This window comes from Phyllostomus discolor, chromosome 14 (assembly GCF_004126475.2).
Source record: "Phyllostomus discolor isolate MPI-MPIP mPhyDis1 chromosome 14, mPhyDis1.pri.v3, whole genome shotgun sequence".
NCBI lineage: Eukaryota > Metazoa > Chordata > Mammalia > Chiroptera > Phyllostomidae > Phyllostomus > Phyllostomus discolor.
In genome coordinates this window covers 1,831,304-1,845,068 of record NC_040916.2, presented here as the reverse complement: position 1 = coordinate 1,845,068, position 13,765 = coordinate 1,831,304, and the positions used below count along the sequence as shown (strand labels likewise).

At 50.8% G+C, this 13,765-nt stretch overlaps 1 protein-coding gene across 2 annotated transcripts; it reads left to right on the top strand.

The window, feature by feature from the left end:
• Positions 1–1,965: 1,965 nt before the first annotated feature.
• VSIG8 (V-set and immunoglobulin domain containing 8) lies at positions 1,966–12,760 on the top strand. 2 transcript variants are annotated; one of them, XM_036015832.1, is made up of 7 exons: positions 1,966–5,206; positions 8,568–8,743; positions 9,147–9,348; positions 9,471–9,692; positions 10,465–10,593; positions 10,907–11,099; positions 11,933–12,760. In XM_036015832.1, the coding sequence occupies exons 1-7, from the start codon at positions 5,158–5,160 to the stop codon at positions 12,204–12,206; spliced, it is 1,245 nt and encodes a 414-aa protein (XP_035871725.1). In that variant the 5' UTR covers positions 1,966–5,157; the 3' UTR covers positions 12,207–12,760. The 2 variants fall into 2 exon arrangements, with proteins under 2 accessions (XP_035871725.1, XP_035871726.1); XM_036015833.1 differs by lacking the exon at positions 1,966–5,206 and adding an exon at positions 5,218–7,683 and having other exon boundaries at positions 11,933–12,759.
• Positions 12,761–13,765: the final 1,005 nt, after the last annotated feature.

The following is a 13,765-nucleotide window of genomic DNA, read 5'->3' as shown; positions in this document are numbered from 1 at the left end:
CAAAATTTATACAAATCCAAGGGTCAGAGTCTCCGTGGGCATATGGACTAGTCCATGACAAGGTTTCTCTCTCCACATACAAATATGCATATGGAAGGCCTGGCTAGTCCATGCAGAAGGCCTGGCTGTGATACCACTGAGTGTTCTAGCGTAAGGTCCACAGAGATTCGGTTCCTCAGTCCAAAAATAACCATCAGTGGTCTCTCTTGACTTTATTCTCTTCTCTGTGGTCTCTGACAGGGCCCTGGTTTATTTTCCAAGGACCAAAGTCCTCTTCCAGTCACCTCTCTCAATCCTCCTGCACATCATCAGATATCCTTCAGAGTTCTGTTTAAAACATTCTTCCCACCAGGTCAGGGGCCTTGCCATGATCACTACAGTTCATCATGCTGGGATGAGGGGTTGGCATCCCTTCCTTTGTCTGTCTCCCTGACCAGACAAAATGCTCTAGAAGGATAGACACTGCATTTCATTAATTGCTGCTGCCCAGGGCCTAGTACAAGGCCCAGCTCATTTGCTGAGTGGAAGAAGGTTCTGTAGTATATGGTTGATCTTGGTGAGGTGAAGATCTTTTATCTTTAGGGTTTCTTAATTCATCTTCAAGTCTGTCATTAGGAATGCCCATACTCTTTACAAGCATTTCTTCTTTCTTCCATTACTCCCTTGATAACAGTTCAGTTCATAACATTTAATCAACTACCCTTTGTTATGGTGCTCTGCTGATGGCCACTCCTTTTTAGCAAGGGGGCCCATTTCAGTGCTGTTTGCTCTTATGAGTCTGGGCCAGCTCTAGGATATCACTTGATGGGAGAACTGTGGGAATATCCAGGCTCCCTCCCAGCATTCCCTCTCCTTCTGAGGTAGACCAGCAGGAATCACCAAGACTTGAGAAGTCAGTAGGGAGGGGTTCAGGGAGTCCCTAGGTCACAGGTGTTCAAAATTCTTGTCTGCCAGCCCTCATCTAGACCTCAGTCCCTAACTCTAACCCAGATCCTCAAACAGAACCCTACACATGGCTTTCATTTCTCTCTCTCTAACTAACTCTAACCCTTCCTCAACTGAACTTGACATTCTATCACATCACCTATACCACCTCTAAGCCCCCTACTCTTCTCATCCAAGCATGGTCTCACCTGGTAGTCAGTCTTCCAACTCCAAACCTTCACCAAGAGTTGGGTGAGAAGGCAGCAGTTTCAGCAGATCCCTGCTTCTCTGTGACTGTGTCCATGTGGTGCCTTGACTGCCCAGTTTGAGATTTAGCATGTTGTCCATCCCATGGTGTTCGTGACTCTTGCTCTCAGACTTTTCCTCAGACACTTGTATGGCTATTCCAGGAGGCTGCTGCTCACTCCTGCGGGTTGCAGGGGTAAGCCTGGTCTACATGAAGAAGTACTAAAGAGCCTGCTGACTGTGTGTGTTTTAGAAAGGGTCAAGTTGCAGACCTGGAGGCTGAGAGGGGAGATGAGAACCTGAGCCTGAGCTCAGGGGGTCTCGAGGACGGGTTCGGGGATAGTTGGGGTGGAGGAGGGCAGGACCTACAAGAGTTGTGCTGAGTTGCTGTGAAGGGCACTTTGGAGAAAGGTGGGTCAAGGCCACCTCCTGTCCTTCCCCCAAATGTTCTGGGGTCAGGCTGCACCTGGTGTCAGAAGCAGTCTCTGGGCTTCTCTGGGTTCTTGATCTCCCTCTTCCCCTCTCCTCTGTGTCTGTTCACTGCTTTCTAAGCATATGTTTTTGAGTTTCTGCTTCTGTCTTACAATAGAAGCAAATACAACCCAAATTGTGGCATATGCACAAAACGGGCCATTTTCTCCCAGAGAGCTCTAATTTTTCAGGAAAAAGCAGGGAGCCTTTTTGGAAATTTTTGTGACCTTCTACCTCCTTTGTCTCTGTCTATGAACCTCTGGATGAGCCATCTGGATGCCACCTGTGTTCCTCTTCTTCTTAGTGATCACTGTCTCTCCTGGGAACTTAGAGAGCACCCCAATAATCTTGGGATTCTGTCCAGACCTTTATGGGACCTGGAAAGGAAGTGGGTGGGGAAATGAAATGTTTGAGGTGGAGGCTGGGTAGGGGAAACGAGAGGAAGAAATTGGGGTAGGAACCCTTCTAGGAGCAGGCCCTCTTCTGCTTAAGTTGAAACTCAGAGAAGCTGTGGGCTGGTCCCAGAGGAAGGGGGCCATAGGCTAGATCTATGCTAGAAGATTAAGCTGATACACAGTCCCCTTACTCCATCACTGTCCCCCCAAACCCTGCAGGGCTCAGGGCACAAGGCAGGAAGCCTGGCAACTTCTTTTATGAGCCCCAAATTGCAAGGAGGTGGCAATTAGCCCTCAGTGGGTCTGAGGAAAGAAACAATGTGCCTTGTCTTTTGAGGCTTGGAGGGGCCCTGGTGTGGTGCCCTTAAAAGTGGCTGTTGTTCTGGGAGTACCTAGGCCCTCAGTCTTCCCCAGTTCCCATCTCTTAGACTCCAAAATCAGGAAACAACCCCAGTAAGACTGCTTCTGATGGACCCCATCTAGTAGTTCATTGTGGTGTCAGAGGCCCACTCACTGGTAGTTTCCTGCATCCCCTTCCCAAATCCATTTCTAGGAACTTAATCATTGGTGAACTGAGGTTGTGGAGCAGGACTTCAGAGGTTACATTTGTCATTGGATTAAACTGCTTCATACCCATCAGATGGGTTCATGAATATGTGCAATTGTCTCAAAAATCTTGGGTCCCCAATCAACATGTGCCATTGGTATTCTCCCAGAGCACAGGCATAAAAATTCTAGCTAACCTTGGCTTAAGCAGATGGAGGCTAAAACCTTTCTATGTCATAATTATAGTCTCATTTTTGATCCCCATGAATCCTCCTGACCTTTAATTTATATTCTAACCCTAACCACAGTCTATTCTGTCTTAGACCCCAAATTCAATTCTAACCCAGCCATAATAATCCCAATTCTACATCAACCTTTGAGCTGTAACTGCATTCTCAAGCGTACCTTTAAATGAAACTAAAATCCTATTCCTTATCATAACATGGATTCTGGCCATCACACTTAACCTCAGTTCTAGTTGTTATGCTAACCCTAATCTCAACCTTAATTCCCATCTCAACCTCAAATCTGACCTCAGCCCCATTCATGATTCCAACTAACCCCAACCTTCACCCCAGCCTTAATCCAGCCCTCATCTCAACTCTGACATTGGATGAAATCCAGAACCCAATGAAACTCCAACCCTACACTTCAATTTAATGAAATAACAATCTTACTCCTTTCTTTTCAGTCTCCCTCTTCCTGGTCCCACCTGTTGTCCCTTCCACCCATCACTGACCTTGCATACTTTGTCCCCATAGGTGGGCCTAGTAACCTGTAAGGTCACCAAGCTGTTTTTCTCCGACCACTCTGGATCGAGAATCAGTATGCCTGGATGTCCCCCACAAAGGCCCTAGCAGCATCACCTGAACTGAATTCTTATGTTTCTCCAGGCTTCTGTTCCCACTTTAAAAAGTGGGGATAATGACCTCTGCTTTCCAGAATGTGCAGGGCAATCCTATGAACCTCAAAATAAATAAGGAAATGAGGATATCTGGTGGGTCCCAGAACACCCTGTTATTGTTGGAGGTGTGGGTGGGGGGTTTGGAATATAGTGATGCATGGGTTCCTTGTGCTTCCTTATTGTTCTGTCTTATTTTTCCAGAAGGGGCAGGCCCTGGCAGTGTCCTTGAGTCTCATAACCCTTCCCAAGATTCTTCCTCCTATCCTTCTTGTGCCCTCTATCGGGGAGAAGGGTGGGCTGTTGAACAGGGTCACTCATGACCTGACCCACCTCTCCTAAAGCCCACGGGAGGCCTCGGTCCTATTCTGGCCCCCCTGGACCAACTAGCAAGGGTTGTCCCCCACGTTCCCCCTCTGCCCACCAGAACCATCCCACTCCATCTCTAACCTGCCCAGAACTTGCTGGCTTATGCCCTGATGAACAGTCTAAGTGATGAGGGACCTTGGTTTCCCTTCCTGTGTGAAGCAAGGACACCAAACACTAAAAGAAATGCACACAGGGGGCTTAGCCTTCCTCAGTAGAGATATAGCACATTCCAGTGAGTGGGCACACACACAGGCACACCCCCTTCCCTCGCCCTCTTGGTGCTATTCTCCCCAACATCCCCTCACTAACCCATGTACTTGCTGTGCTCCCTGCACATATCTTGGTCTTTCTCCCTTCAGGCCTCACTGAACTGGTTTTAGTTCAGTGTGGGAGGTTGGGCTGGATCCCTATAACACCCCCACTCCCAGTGATCCCCTATATTCAAGGATGACCTTGCATCAGGTATGGGTTGGGTGCATAGCTCCAAAGGGGGCAGCCAGGAGAAGACCCTGATCCCAAACACACCCCTTTCCTCTCTCATTTAGCTTAGGAGGGCTGACTCCTTTTGAAGGGTCAGAGGCCTCAGGTGAAAGGCAGGTTGGGCATTCCTGGGTCCCATTCATCTGCCTGGACCTTCCCTCCAGCCCTAGTATCCCCTTCCCTGGTGTTCCTTCCCACTGACCTGGGTAGGGTTGAGGGGGGTATCTGTCAGTAGATCAGGAACAGGAGGGGGCACGATTTGTAAAGTGTGTCAGACCCCTGTACCCTGGGGTCAGTGTTAGCCCTACAAAGCTTAGACACCCTTCCTCCTCAAGCCTGGCTACTCCTTCCTCTTCCATTTCCCCTGAGGAAGAAGGCAACAAACCTGAGTAGTGAGAGGAGCTCATGCATGTCGTAAAATGGGGTGACTGCTGTCACCTGAGGAAGATGGGGCCAGGAGGAAGTGGAAGTTTAACAGGTGCCTAATTATAAGTCCCACTGGCAATCCTGCCTCACTCTCTGGACAGGGAAGAGCTTGGGTGATGGCTGGGTAGGCCATTCTGTCACCCTGATAATTAGGGTTTTTGGGACTCCTCCCTGAGGCGGGGACCAGGCCCCCTCCCTTCCATACAAATAACTCTGGCTGTTCTGCAGCTGAGCACTCATTGCACCTTCTTGCCACCCTGGGCAGCGTCTGGGTCCTCAGCTCCCCCTTCTTCTACGCATTCCCACAAACGCACTACCACGGCCCGGGCCCACCCTGGCCCCACAGCCACCAGCCCAGGGATACCCAGCCCAGGCGGAGGAAACACCGAGCCTAGAGACATGGGAGTTCGAGGAGCATTCCACCTTCTACTCGTGTGCTTGAGCCCAGGTATGGGGCTGGGCAGCAGGCAGGGATGCCTGTACAATGCTTGATGGGCAGAGAAAAGGGCAGCAAGGGGCACACAGAGGAGCCTTGGCAGTTGTCTGAGATGCCCTGGGAGGATGCAGCACACCCTTGCCCTGCTGCCACCCAGGTTTGGATATTGCCAGGAGCCTCTCCTTAGGAGAGCCCCATGCCTGAAGTTTTGGGGCAGAGGTCTTTGACAGTCCCTCACTGTGGGGCTCACGCACACATGTGCTGTGACTGGGAGTACAGGGCTTTGGGAACTGGGAGTGGGGTGGATAATCATGTGAGTAGCAAACTGGGTGGGAGCTAAGGAGGAGCCTGGTAAGGAGCCCTTTTCACTAATGTGTGTGTGATTCCAGCAGGAGGGCCCCACACCCTCAGGCCAGAGCCCAGATTAAGGAGTTGCCTCCAGAGGGCAGAGTCTCTGACTAATGTGGCCAACACTGCCAGTTACAGTCCTGACCTGAGGCCTCCGCTTCAGGCCCATGTGTTATGAGAGTTCCAGGGTAGTGTTCACCCTCCAGGATGATGGGGACAGCACCCCACTGGGGCACACCGTTAAGGTTGGACACTGTGGCTACCTGCCCAGGTTGGGACAAGTCTCAGCAAGGGCCACTCTATGTGGATATTGCTGGAAATGGCTCTGAGACCCACCCTGGGGTCTGAGTTGGGGGATGAGAGATTGTGAGGGAGGAGCTAACAACAGGGAAAGTATTTTCAGCCTGTGTGTGTGTGTGTATGAATGATCGGGTTTCCATTAGAATGTCTGCAATGCCCTCTGTCTCTGGCAGAACCCGTGCAAGAATTTCCAGCTTTGCTTTGGGAACCTGGGATATCTCCCTGTTTGTGGTGTGTATCCTGGGTTTATTCTGTGTGTATTTATAAACCAGTATCCTCTTGTGGGGGCTGCCTTTTCTCCCCTCCCTTCTCTTCTCCTTCCTTACCTCCAGAGGAAGGATTAGGATCTCTGAAAGCAGCCTGAAATTCACAAAAGATTTACAAGTTGAGAATAGACTATTGAGGCGATATGCACAGAGAGTGTGTAGCCCCTGGTGTTTTTGTAGGGAGACAATTAGTCACTACTGCCCTCTTTCTTGGAGCCCACTATGATTTCCCTCCCTTTCTCCAAATCTTGCCCAGAATTCTCTTCCACTCTCGCTTTCTTCCCTTCTCCTGTCTCTCTCTTCTTTCACGTTTCCTCAGTGCCACAGCAGGAGAAATCAGGGTCAGACACCAGGGAGAACTTCCCCAGAAGAGTGAAGGAATGCAGAAGGGCTGCAGCTTTTAGGAAGAGGTTGAGAAAGCTTTTAGGGAGAGTGAATGGCTGGGTGAGGCTCCTTAGCCTGGGACAATGGAAGACACACAGCCTAGTGCAGGATGAAGACATTCTTTTTCCAGTTTGCCCCTCCTTCCCAAACTCCCTTCCCTGTATACTTACCCTCTTGCTCGCTGGCCCCAGACATAGAGAAGAGTCCTCTCTTTGTGGATTGCTTCTAGGAGCTGTTCCTTAGGGTGGAGCCTCTGCTCTCTGCTTAGTTCTGGCTCATCCCTGGCTTGCCTTGTGCCGCCCTAGGATATGGCAGATGGCATCAGGATCCTTATCTCAGAAATGAGCTTATGTTCACTTGGCCTGGGGCTGGAGGAGGCATCACCAGGTCCGTTAGAGCCCCAGCAGCTAACCTGCCTGTTCTGGGTTCCCCTGGAGCCTAGTGGGGTTAGGGCATGGCTGATGGTTTAGCCAGAGTTCTTAGGGGCAAGTTCAGTTGATGCCTGAGTTATTGGGCATGTTGGAAGAGTGCCTCCTGGCTCTTTAGAATGAGGGTAAGCTTCTTCGGGTATGTCTGGCCTTGATTAAGTACATGTGGACCTTGTGGTGTGTAGTGGGTGTGTCCTCTGGATAACTCTGGACTTGTGTTTGTGTGCAGATGTGTGTCTGTGTGGGTCTGATAGTATTTGTGTGCAGGAAGGTGGGACTGCATAAGTATGGACCTGCATTTGGAAGGCTTATAGAATGTGTCTGTGTGTTTATGTGTTTGGCTGTGACAGGGTGTGACAGGGTGTGTGAGATGCTCTCTAAGCGGGAAGGTGGTCTCAAGAGAGAGCCAGAAAAGGGCAGAGCAGAGTGAGTTGCTGAGACCAGGGGCTGAAACTCCAAAGGACTTACTTGCTCCTTCTCAACAAAGAAAGCAGGAGAGTGAGCCAGGCTAGACAAAGGGGTGTGGGGAGGGTGGGGTGCAGGAGACTAGGAAATGGAGCCTACTTGTCCTGCCTGCCAAGGTTGGAGCCCTGAACACACCCCCTTCTATTTCTTTGTAGGTCCAACTGGTTGGGGCTAGTGCTTGCCTGGGCTTCTGAACAGGGAGGGAGAGGAGCTCAGTGCTGAGTTTCCAGATGCCAGGTCCTCATCCAGGCTGACTCAATGGAGTAGGATGGCAGCAGCAGGAGGGGCCCCAATTGGAGTGAGCATGTGGGGGCAGCCAACAAGCCATACAATCATACGAGGACAGGACACAAAGTCCACACTGCTACATTTCATCATACAAGGCTCACATTGTCCTATAGGTGCATGTGGTCACAGTCCCAGGTACACACCATCATTTACTGTCACAGACGAATACATCCCAGTCACAGCTTTCCCCTGTCATCCACAGGCATGCCCCATCACTCAGAACACTGACAGCCAGGCACCAGCTGTCAAACACAGGCATATAGTCACACACATGCACTGTCATACACAAGACACATGGACACCTCCCATCTTCCATTCCTTAGGCTGGGAAGGGATACCAGGGACCGTGGTGTCCATTCTCCTGCTTCCATATAGGAGCACCTCACTTGGCCCAGACAGAGGCAGTCTTTAACCAGCCAGGCTCCTCAGAGCGTTTAACAGCTCTGTGTGCTCCATGTGCACAATGTACACACACACAATTATGTAAATATAAAAGCAGACACCCTCCCCTGGTTATGGCATAAGTATCCTGGCAGTACACATAAGCAGCCACAAATACTCATAAACACATATGTACACATGTGTATACACTCATGTGCATACACAATCATGCACACATACAAGCATAACTAATAGCTGTATATAAATAAGCAGGACTCAGATGCAGTCTTACACATCATAGAATATAAATGTACATACACAAGTGTGCACAGATTTGTATATGCTGCTTCACATACATACACAGACACACACTCATAGCAGCCCCTACGCTCTATGGAACCCCCACTGAGCCTGGGTTGTTTCTGATACAGAATGGCGGAGGGAGAGGCTGAAGTTGATGACTCAAGTTCTGATTCTGTTCCCCTCAACCTACCTGTTCTACCCTTCCCCTAGCACTGCTGTCCTCTGTGCGGATCAACGGGGATGGCCAGGAGGTCCTGTACCTGGCAGAAGGTGACAATGTGAGATTGGGCTGCCCCTATGTTTTAGACCCTGAGGATTATGGTCCCAGTGGGCTGGACATTGAGTGGATGCAGGTCAATTCAGACCCCTCACCTCGGGAGAATGTGGTGAGTGCTGGGCACCTGGTTCCCCTTACCCTACACTCCATGGTCTGCCTGGTGGGCAGCAAATGCTCTGAGGGGAGAAGAAGGGCAGATAATAAAACCAAGACCTTGAACTTCCTCCAAGGATCTCATGGAATTGGGCAGGGATGAAACTCGGCCATCATTCCAAAGGGGTGGTACCTGCCTTCAAGAAGTTCCTAGCCTGACCTTATGCTTTCCAAAGCACTTGATCTTATCTGATCCTACCCATTTTGTAAGAGGTCAGTGGACCAGGCATCATCATTCCCATTTTTCACCTGAGAAAAGTGAGTCTCAAATGTTGAGTGAATTGCCCAAGGGAACCAATCCACATGGCTCTCCTTGTTTCTGTCTGTCTCACCACCTGTTTTTTTTCTCTTTTCCACAGTTCCTTAGTTACCAGGACAAGAGGATCAACCATGGCAATCTCCCCCACTTGCAACAGAGGGTCCGCTTTGCAGCCTCAGACCCCAGCCAATATGATGCCTCCATAAACCTTATGAACCTACAGGTATCTGACACAGCCACTTATGAGTGCCGGGTAAAGAAGACCACCATGGCAACTCGGAAGGTCATCGTCACCGTCCAAGGTATGGCCAATTTCTTCTAGGCTCCCCTTCCCTAGACTTCAGAATCAAGGGTGGCTTGGCCATTCTGAACCTGGCTCTGCCTCTTGGCTGAGCCTGTCTCACAATTACCTGCTTCTCTGCAGCTCGACCTGCAGTGCCCATGTGCTGGACTGATGGCCACATGGCACATGGCAATGATGTGGTGCTGAAGTGCTTTGCCAATGGGGGCACCCCACCTCTTTCCTACAAGTGGGCCAAGATCAGTGGGCACACCCACCCCTACCGTGCAGGATCCTATCATTCCCAGCACAGTTTCTACTCTGAACTGTCCTACCAGGAGTCCTTACACAGCTCCATAAATCAAGGTGAGGGGTCCCAGAGAGAGGGGGGAGAGATGAGTGGAAGATCAGGACTTTAGAACCTGCTGGGACTTTCCCTGAGTCATCAGTGGCACCAAGTCAAACCTATAACCTCTGTGGGAGATGCCTCCTCTGAGCCTGTTTCAGGCATAGGGGTAAGGGAGGGTCAGCCAAAAGCAGTATGGTTAATTTGGAAAGAGCATGGTCTGAGATAGATAGCTGGGCTTGAATTCTGGCTGGACCACTGATTGACAGCAAGACACAGGCAAGTGGTTTAACCTCTCTGTGCCTTGGTTCATCATATACGGAAAGGACATAAGAATACTAACTTCCAGGGGCCTATGAGGATTAAATGGGGGTGAAGTGTGCAAAGCTGCCAGCACACAGAGAAGCTGGCTAGTACTCAAAAATCCAACCAAGACGATTGGAGATGGAGCGAGCCTTAGAATTCCTTTAATCTAACTCCATCTTCACTACAAAGATGGTGAAAACAAAGATAGTACAAAGGAGGAAACCAAGGTTCAGAGAAGGAACCTATTTCTCTAAGGGCACAGAGTGAGTTAATGGTGATGTCCTGTTGCTGACAGAGGGGTCCTTCCTTTCCTCTTTGTTTCAGCAGGGGGAAGGCAACTCACCTGAGGTGTGGAGTGGACCTGGGTGTGTGCATGCACACATGTCCTTCCTTCCATCCCCCACCCTACAGTACCTGAGGTTGGGGTGGGGCTCTGAGACATTCAGGACCCTCTGCCTTACTATAAGCTCTGTGCTGCAACTTCAGTTTCAGGTCTATTGAACAACGGTGACCTGGTGTTGAAGGATATCTCCCGTGAGGACGATGGGCTGTACCAGTGCACAGTGGCCAACCACGTGGGCTACAGTGTATGTGTGGTAGAGGTGAAGGTCTCAGGTAGGTGCAGTGGCTTTGGGGGCCCTGTATCTGGGCTGGAGGAATCTGGGCTGTCTTTTGGAGCTCCAGCTGGCTCTTCCTGCCTGATGTGTTGAGTATAGGTCTTAGCCTAGGGCAGCTGGGGAGCCCTTGGGGTAACATGCAAGCATTAGGGGTTAACAAGTTAACCTTGAATCTCTCCATATCTTCCTCACTGGGTGTCCCAGGGTCCTGAGGGCCCCTTTCTCCCAGACACTCTGCCTTGGCACCGCTTGGTTAGTCAGGCACCTGTTAGGCTGCAGAGAGCCTGACTGGCCTCTCCTTCTCTCCACAGACTCCCGGCGTGTTGGCGTGATCATCGGAGCAGTGCTGGGCTCTTTGCTCTTGCTGGGCTGTCTGCTGGTGGGCATCTGGGGGCTCATCTGCTGCTGCTGCGGGGGAGCTGGGGCCGGCTGTGCCCGTGGTGCCTTCAGCTACAGCAACGGCGGCAGTGGAGGGGCCTGTGGAGACATGGCTAATGAGATCAGGTAAAACCTGATGCATGCTGCATGCTGCTGTGCAACAGGGGACTGGCACCCTGCCCCTCCTCGCTTCTACCTGACATCCCAACCTTGCCCACCATTGCCACAGAGTGCTGGGACCACAGCATGTAGACATGCCACTTGTTACATGGCTTTTCTCTTTCTCCCTTCCCATGCCCAGTCTTCAGCTCTGTTCTCATGCCCCAATCTCCCTGTGTGCACCCCTCTCTGTCTTATCTAGACTGTAAGCCCTTGAGGGCAGGGCCTGTATTCTTCCACTTTTCCCCTGTATTGAGCTGGTGAGAACTCTGGACATGTTTATTTAAGAAGAATTAAGAGTAGTGCTAATATAGTATATTAGAAAAAAACTAGAAATAAAAATAGAACAAGACTTGTAGTGCTGATGATTATAAATAACCTGGGGATGGAGGAATAGATGAAGATTAAGGGGCAGGAGGTGAGAAGAAAGGGAGAGAGGGCAAGGACAAGATAAGTTAAAGAAAGAAGTACCCGAAAGCAGCTCCTTCTGGATCTCCAAGGTTCGCTTCCTATTAAAGTCGGCGGTTCTGGGAAAACATCAGAAGGGGACTGGAGAGCGCCTAGATGGGGCTGCATGCCTCGGGCGGTCGGACGAACACATATGGACAAGCCCTGTCTGCGCAGAACCGCTGTGGTGTCTCTGGTCCAAGAAGAGGCAGAGAGGAGAGTCGGTGGGGCAAGGAGGTGCCAGGGGAGGGGGCGCAGGAGCCAAGAGGTGGCCAACAGCCACGGTTCTGCTAGGCCAGCCCACGCCACGTCGCCTAGGAATCGGCTCACCTGCCCACCTGTTGTCTCCACAGAGAGGACGCCGTGGCACCTGGGTGCAAAGCCAGTGGGCGCGGCAGGCACCTCACCCACCTGCTGGGGTACCCGACTCAGACCGTCAGCCGTTCTCTGCGCCTCAAGTATGCGCCTCCGCCCAGCGGTGGCCAGGAGGACGTGGCCCTGGCGACCCGCACAGCTGCTGCTGCCTGCGAAGCGGGCCCCTCCTCGGTCTATGTAAAAGTCACCAGCACCGAGCCCACCGACTGCGCCCAGGGGTCACTGCCGGGCAAGGACGGCCTGTTGGTGTGAGCCAGGCTGTGCTCCGGCAGGAGAAGGGTGCCGGCTCCCTATGTCGCCGCAGGGGACAAACTCGGGCTGCTCAGACCCCACCTGCCCAGGCCACCTGGAGGCTGTGGACTGAAAGCATTTACCTTCAGAAATGAGTAGGGAGGCAGAGCCTTGTCCCCAAAGTAGGAGGGGGCAGGGCGGGCAGATAATGTCTACCTGGAGCCCTCTCAGCAAAACCCGCCCCCTCTTCCCCCGCCCCAGGCTCCCGGAGAAGGAAGAAGAAGTGTCTGAAAGAGACTGAGACCAGAGAGGCCCAGTATCCCCAGCCAAGGAAGAGGTCCCCAGGGCAGGGTGGGTATGGGTCTGGCCTGAACTGATCTGTGTGAGATCTGAGCTCTGAGGCGGCAGTTTTTAACACAATAAAGAAACTGTAAGACTTGAGACAGGTGTCTTTGGTTCCACGGAGTGTTGTGTATGAGGTTGGATGGAGGTTCTGCTTCGGTATCAGGGATGTCGCTCCCTGTCGTCCTGCACCTTCCTGCATAATTTCCTCTTTAGATGGGGAGCAGTCAGAGCTGGAAGGGGCTACTTAATCCTATTCCTTCACTACACAGATGGGGATACTGATACCCCTCAGGCTGGATATAAAGTCCAGAATTCTGCTTTTCTCTTTTATTATAGATGGTCAGAAGTGGGGAAGCAAGGGGCTGGCAGGGATGATTTCTCTGAATATTTCCAGACTATTCTTGACATTCTTCATCCTCTGCCTCCCATCTACCTCATTCTGACTTTCTTATTTCTCCCAGTTGTATGCCTTCCCTTTCAACAATTAGGAAGGGTTTCAGGGTCATGCTCTGGGGTAGAAAGACCTTCAAGTTCCTCTAACTAGCCCCCCTTTTAATGGAAAGGGGATCGACATTTATTAGGCACCAAGTAAGTCCCAGGTGCTTCTTGATATTTTGTCTTGTTTAATTCTTACTTTAATACTATGGAGTTGTGCATTATCCCATTACACAGATGAGGAAACTGAGGCTCAGAGGGATTAAGCATGTTGATTAAGGCCACACAGGTCATAACACAAGTTTTCATTCAGGCATGTTTGACTTTTAATTCTCTCTAGAGCATTCCTGGCAAAGGCTATTCCAGCCTCTTCTTGAATACCACCAGTGGCATAAGTCTCTGACTTTCAGAGATATGTTCTTTCTATTTGGCCCCCATAGAGCTTTTATCCCTTGGTCCAAGTTCTACTCTTAGAGAATTACCCTCAACTTCACATATCCAGTTCCACTAATGGACAAAGTGGTTGCACTACATACAAGATGGCTGCAACAGGCACACAACTGCACCTGTGGCTGGTCTAGGGACTGAGGGTCCTCTGAAGAGCATGTGTGGTACTTCATAGTCACTCTGTTCTACCTACCTCTGCCCAGCCACTTGCCAGTTGAGAGCTAGGCACTTCCTTTTTACTTTGCCTCTTTTTCTCTCCAGGCAAAACAGGGCTTCCTAATTCTTTCTGTTCCTACCCTAAAGCCACATGAAGCATGGTATGGATGGATCTCAAAGTATCTGGGTTTCCAGCT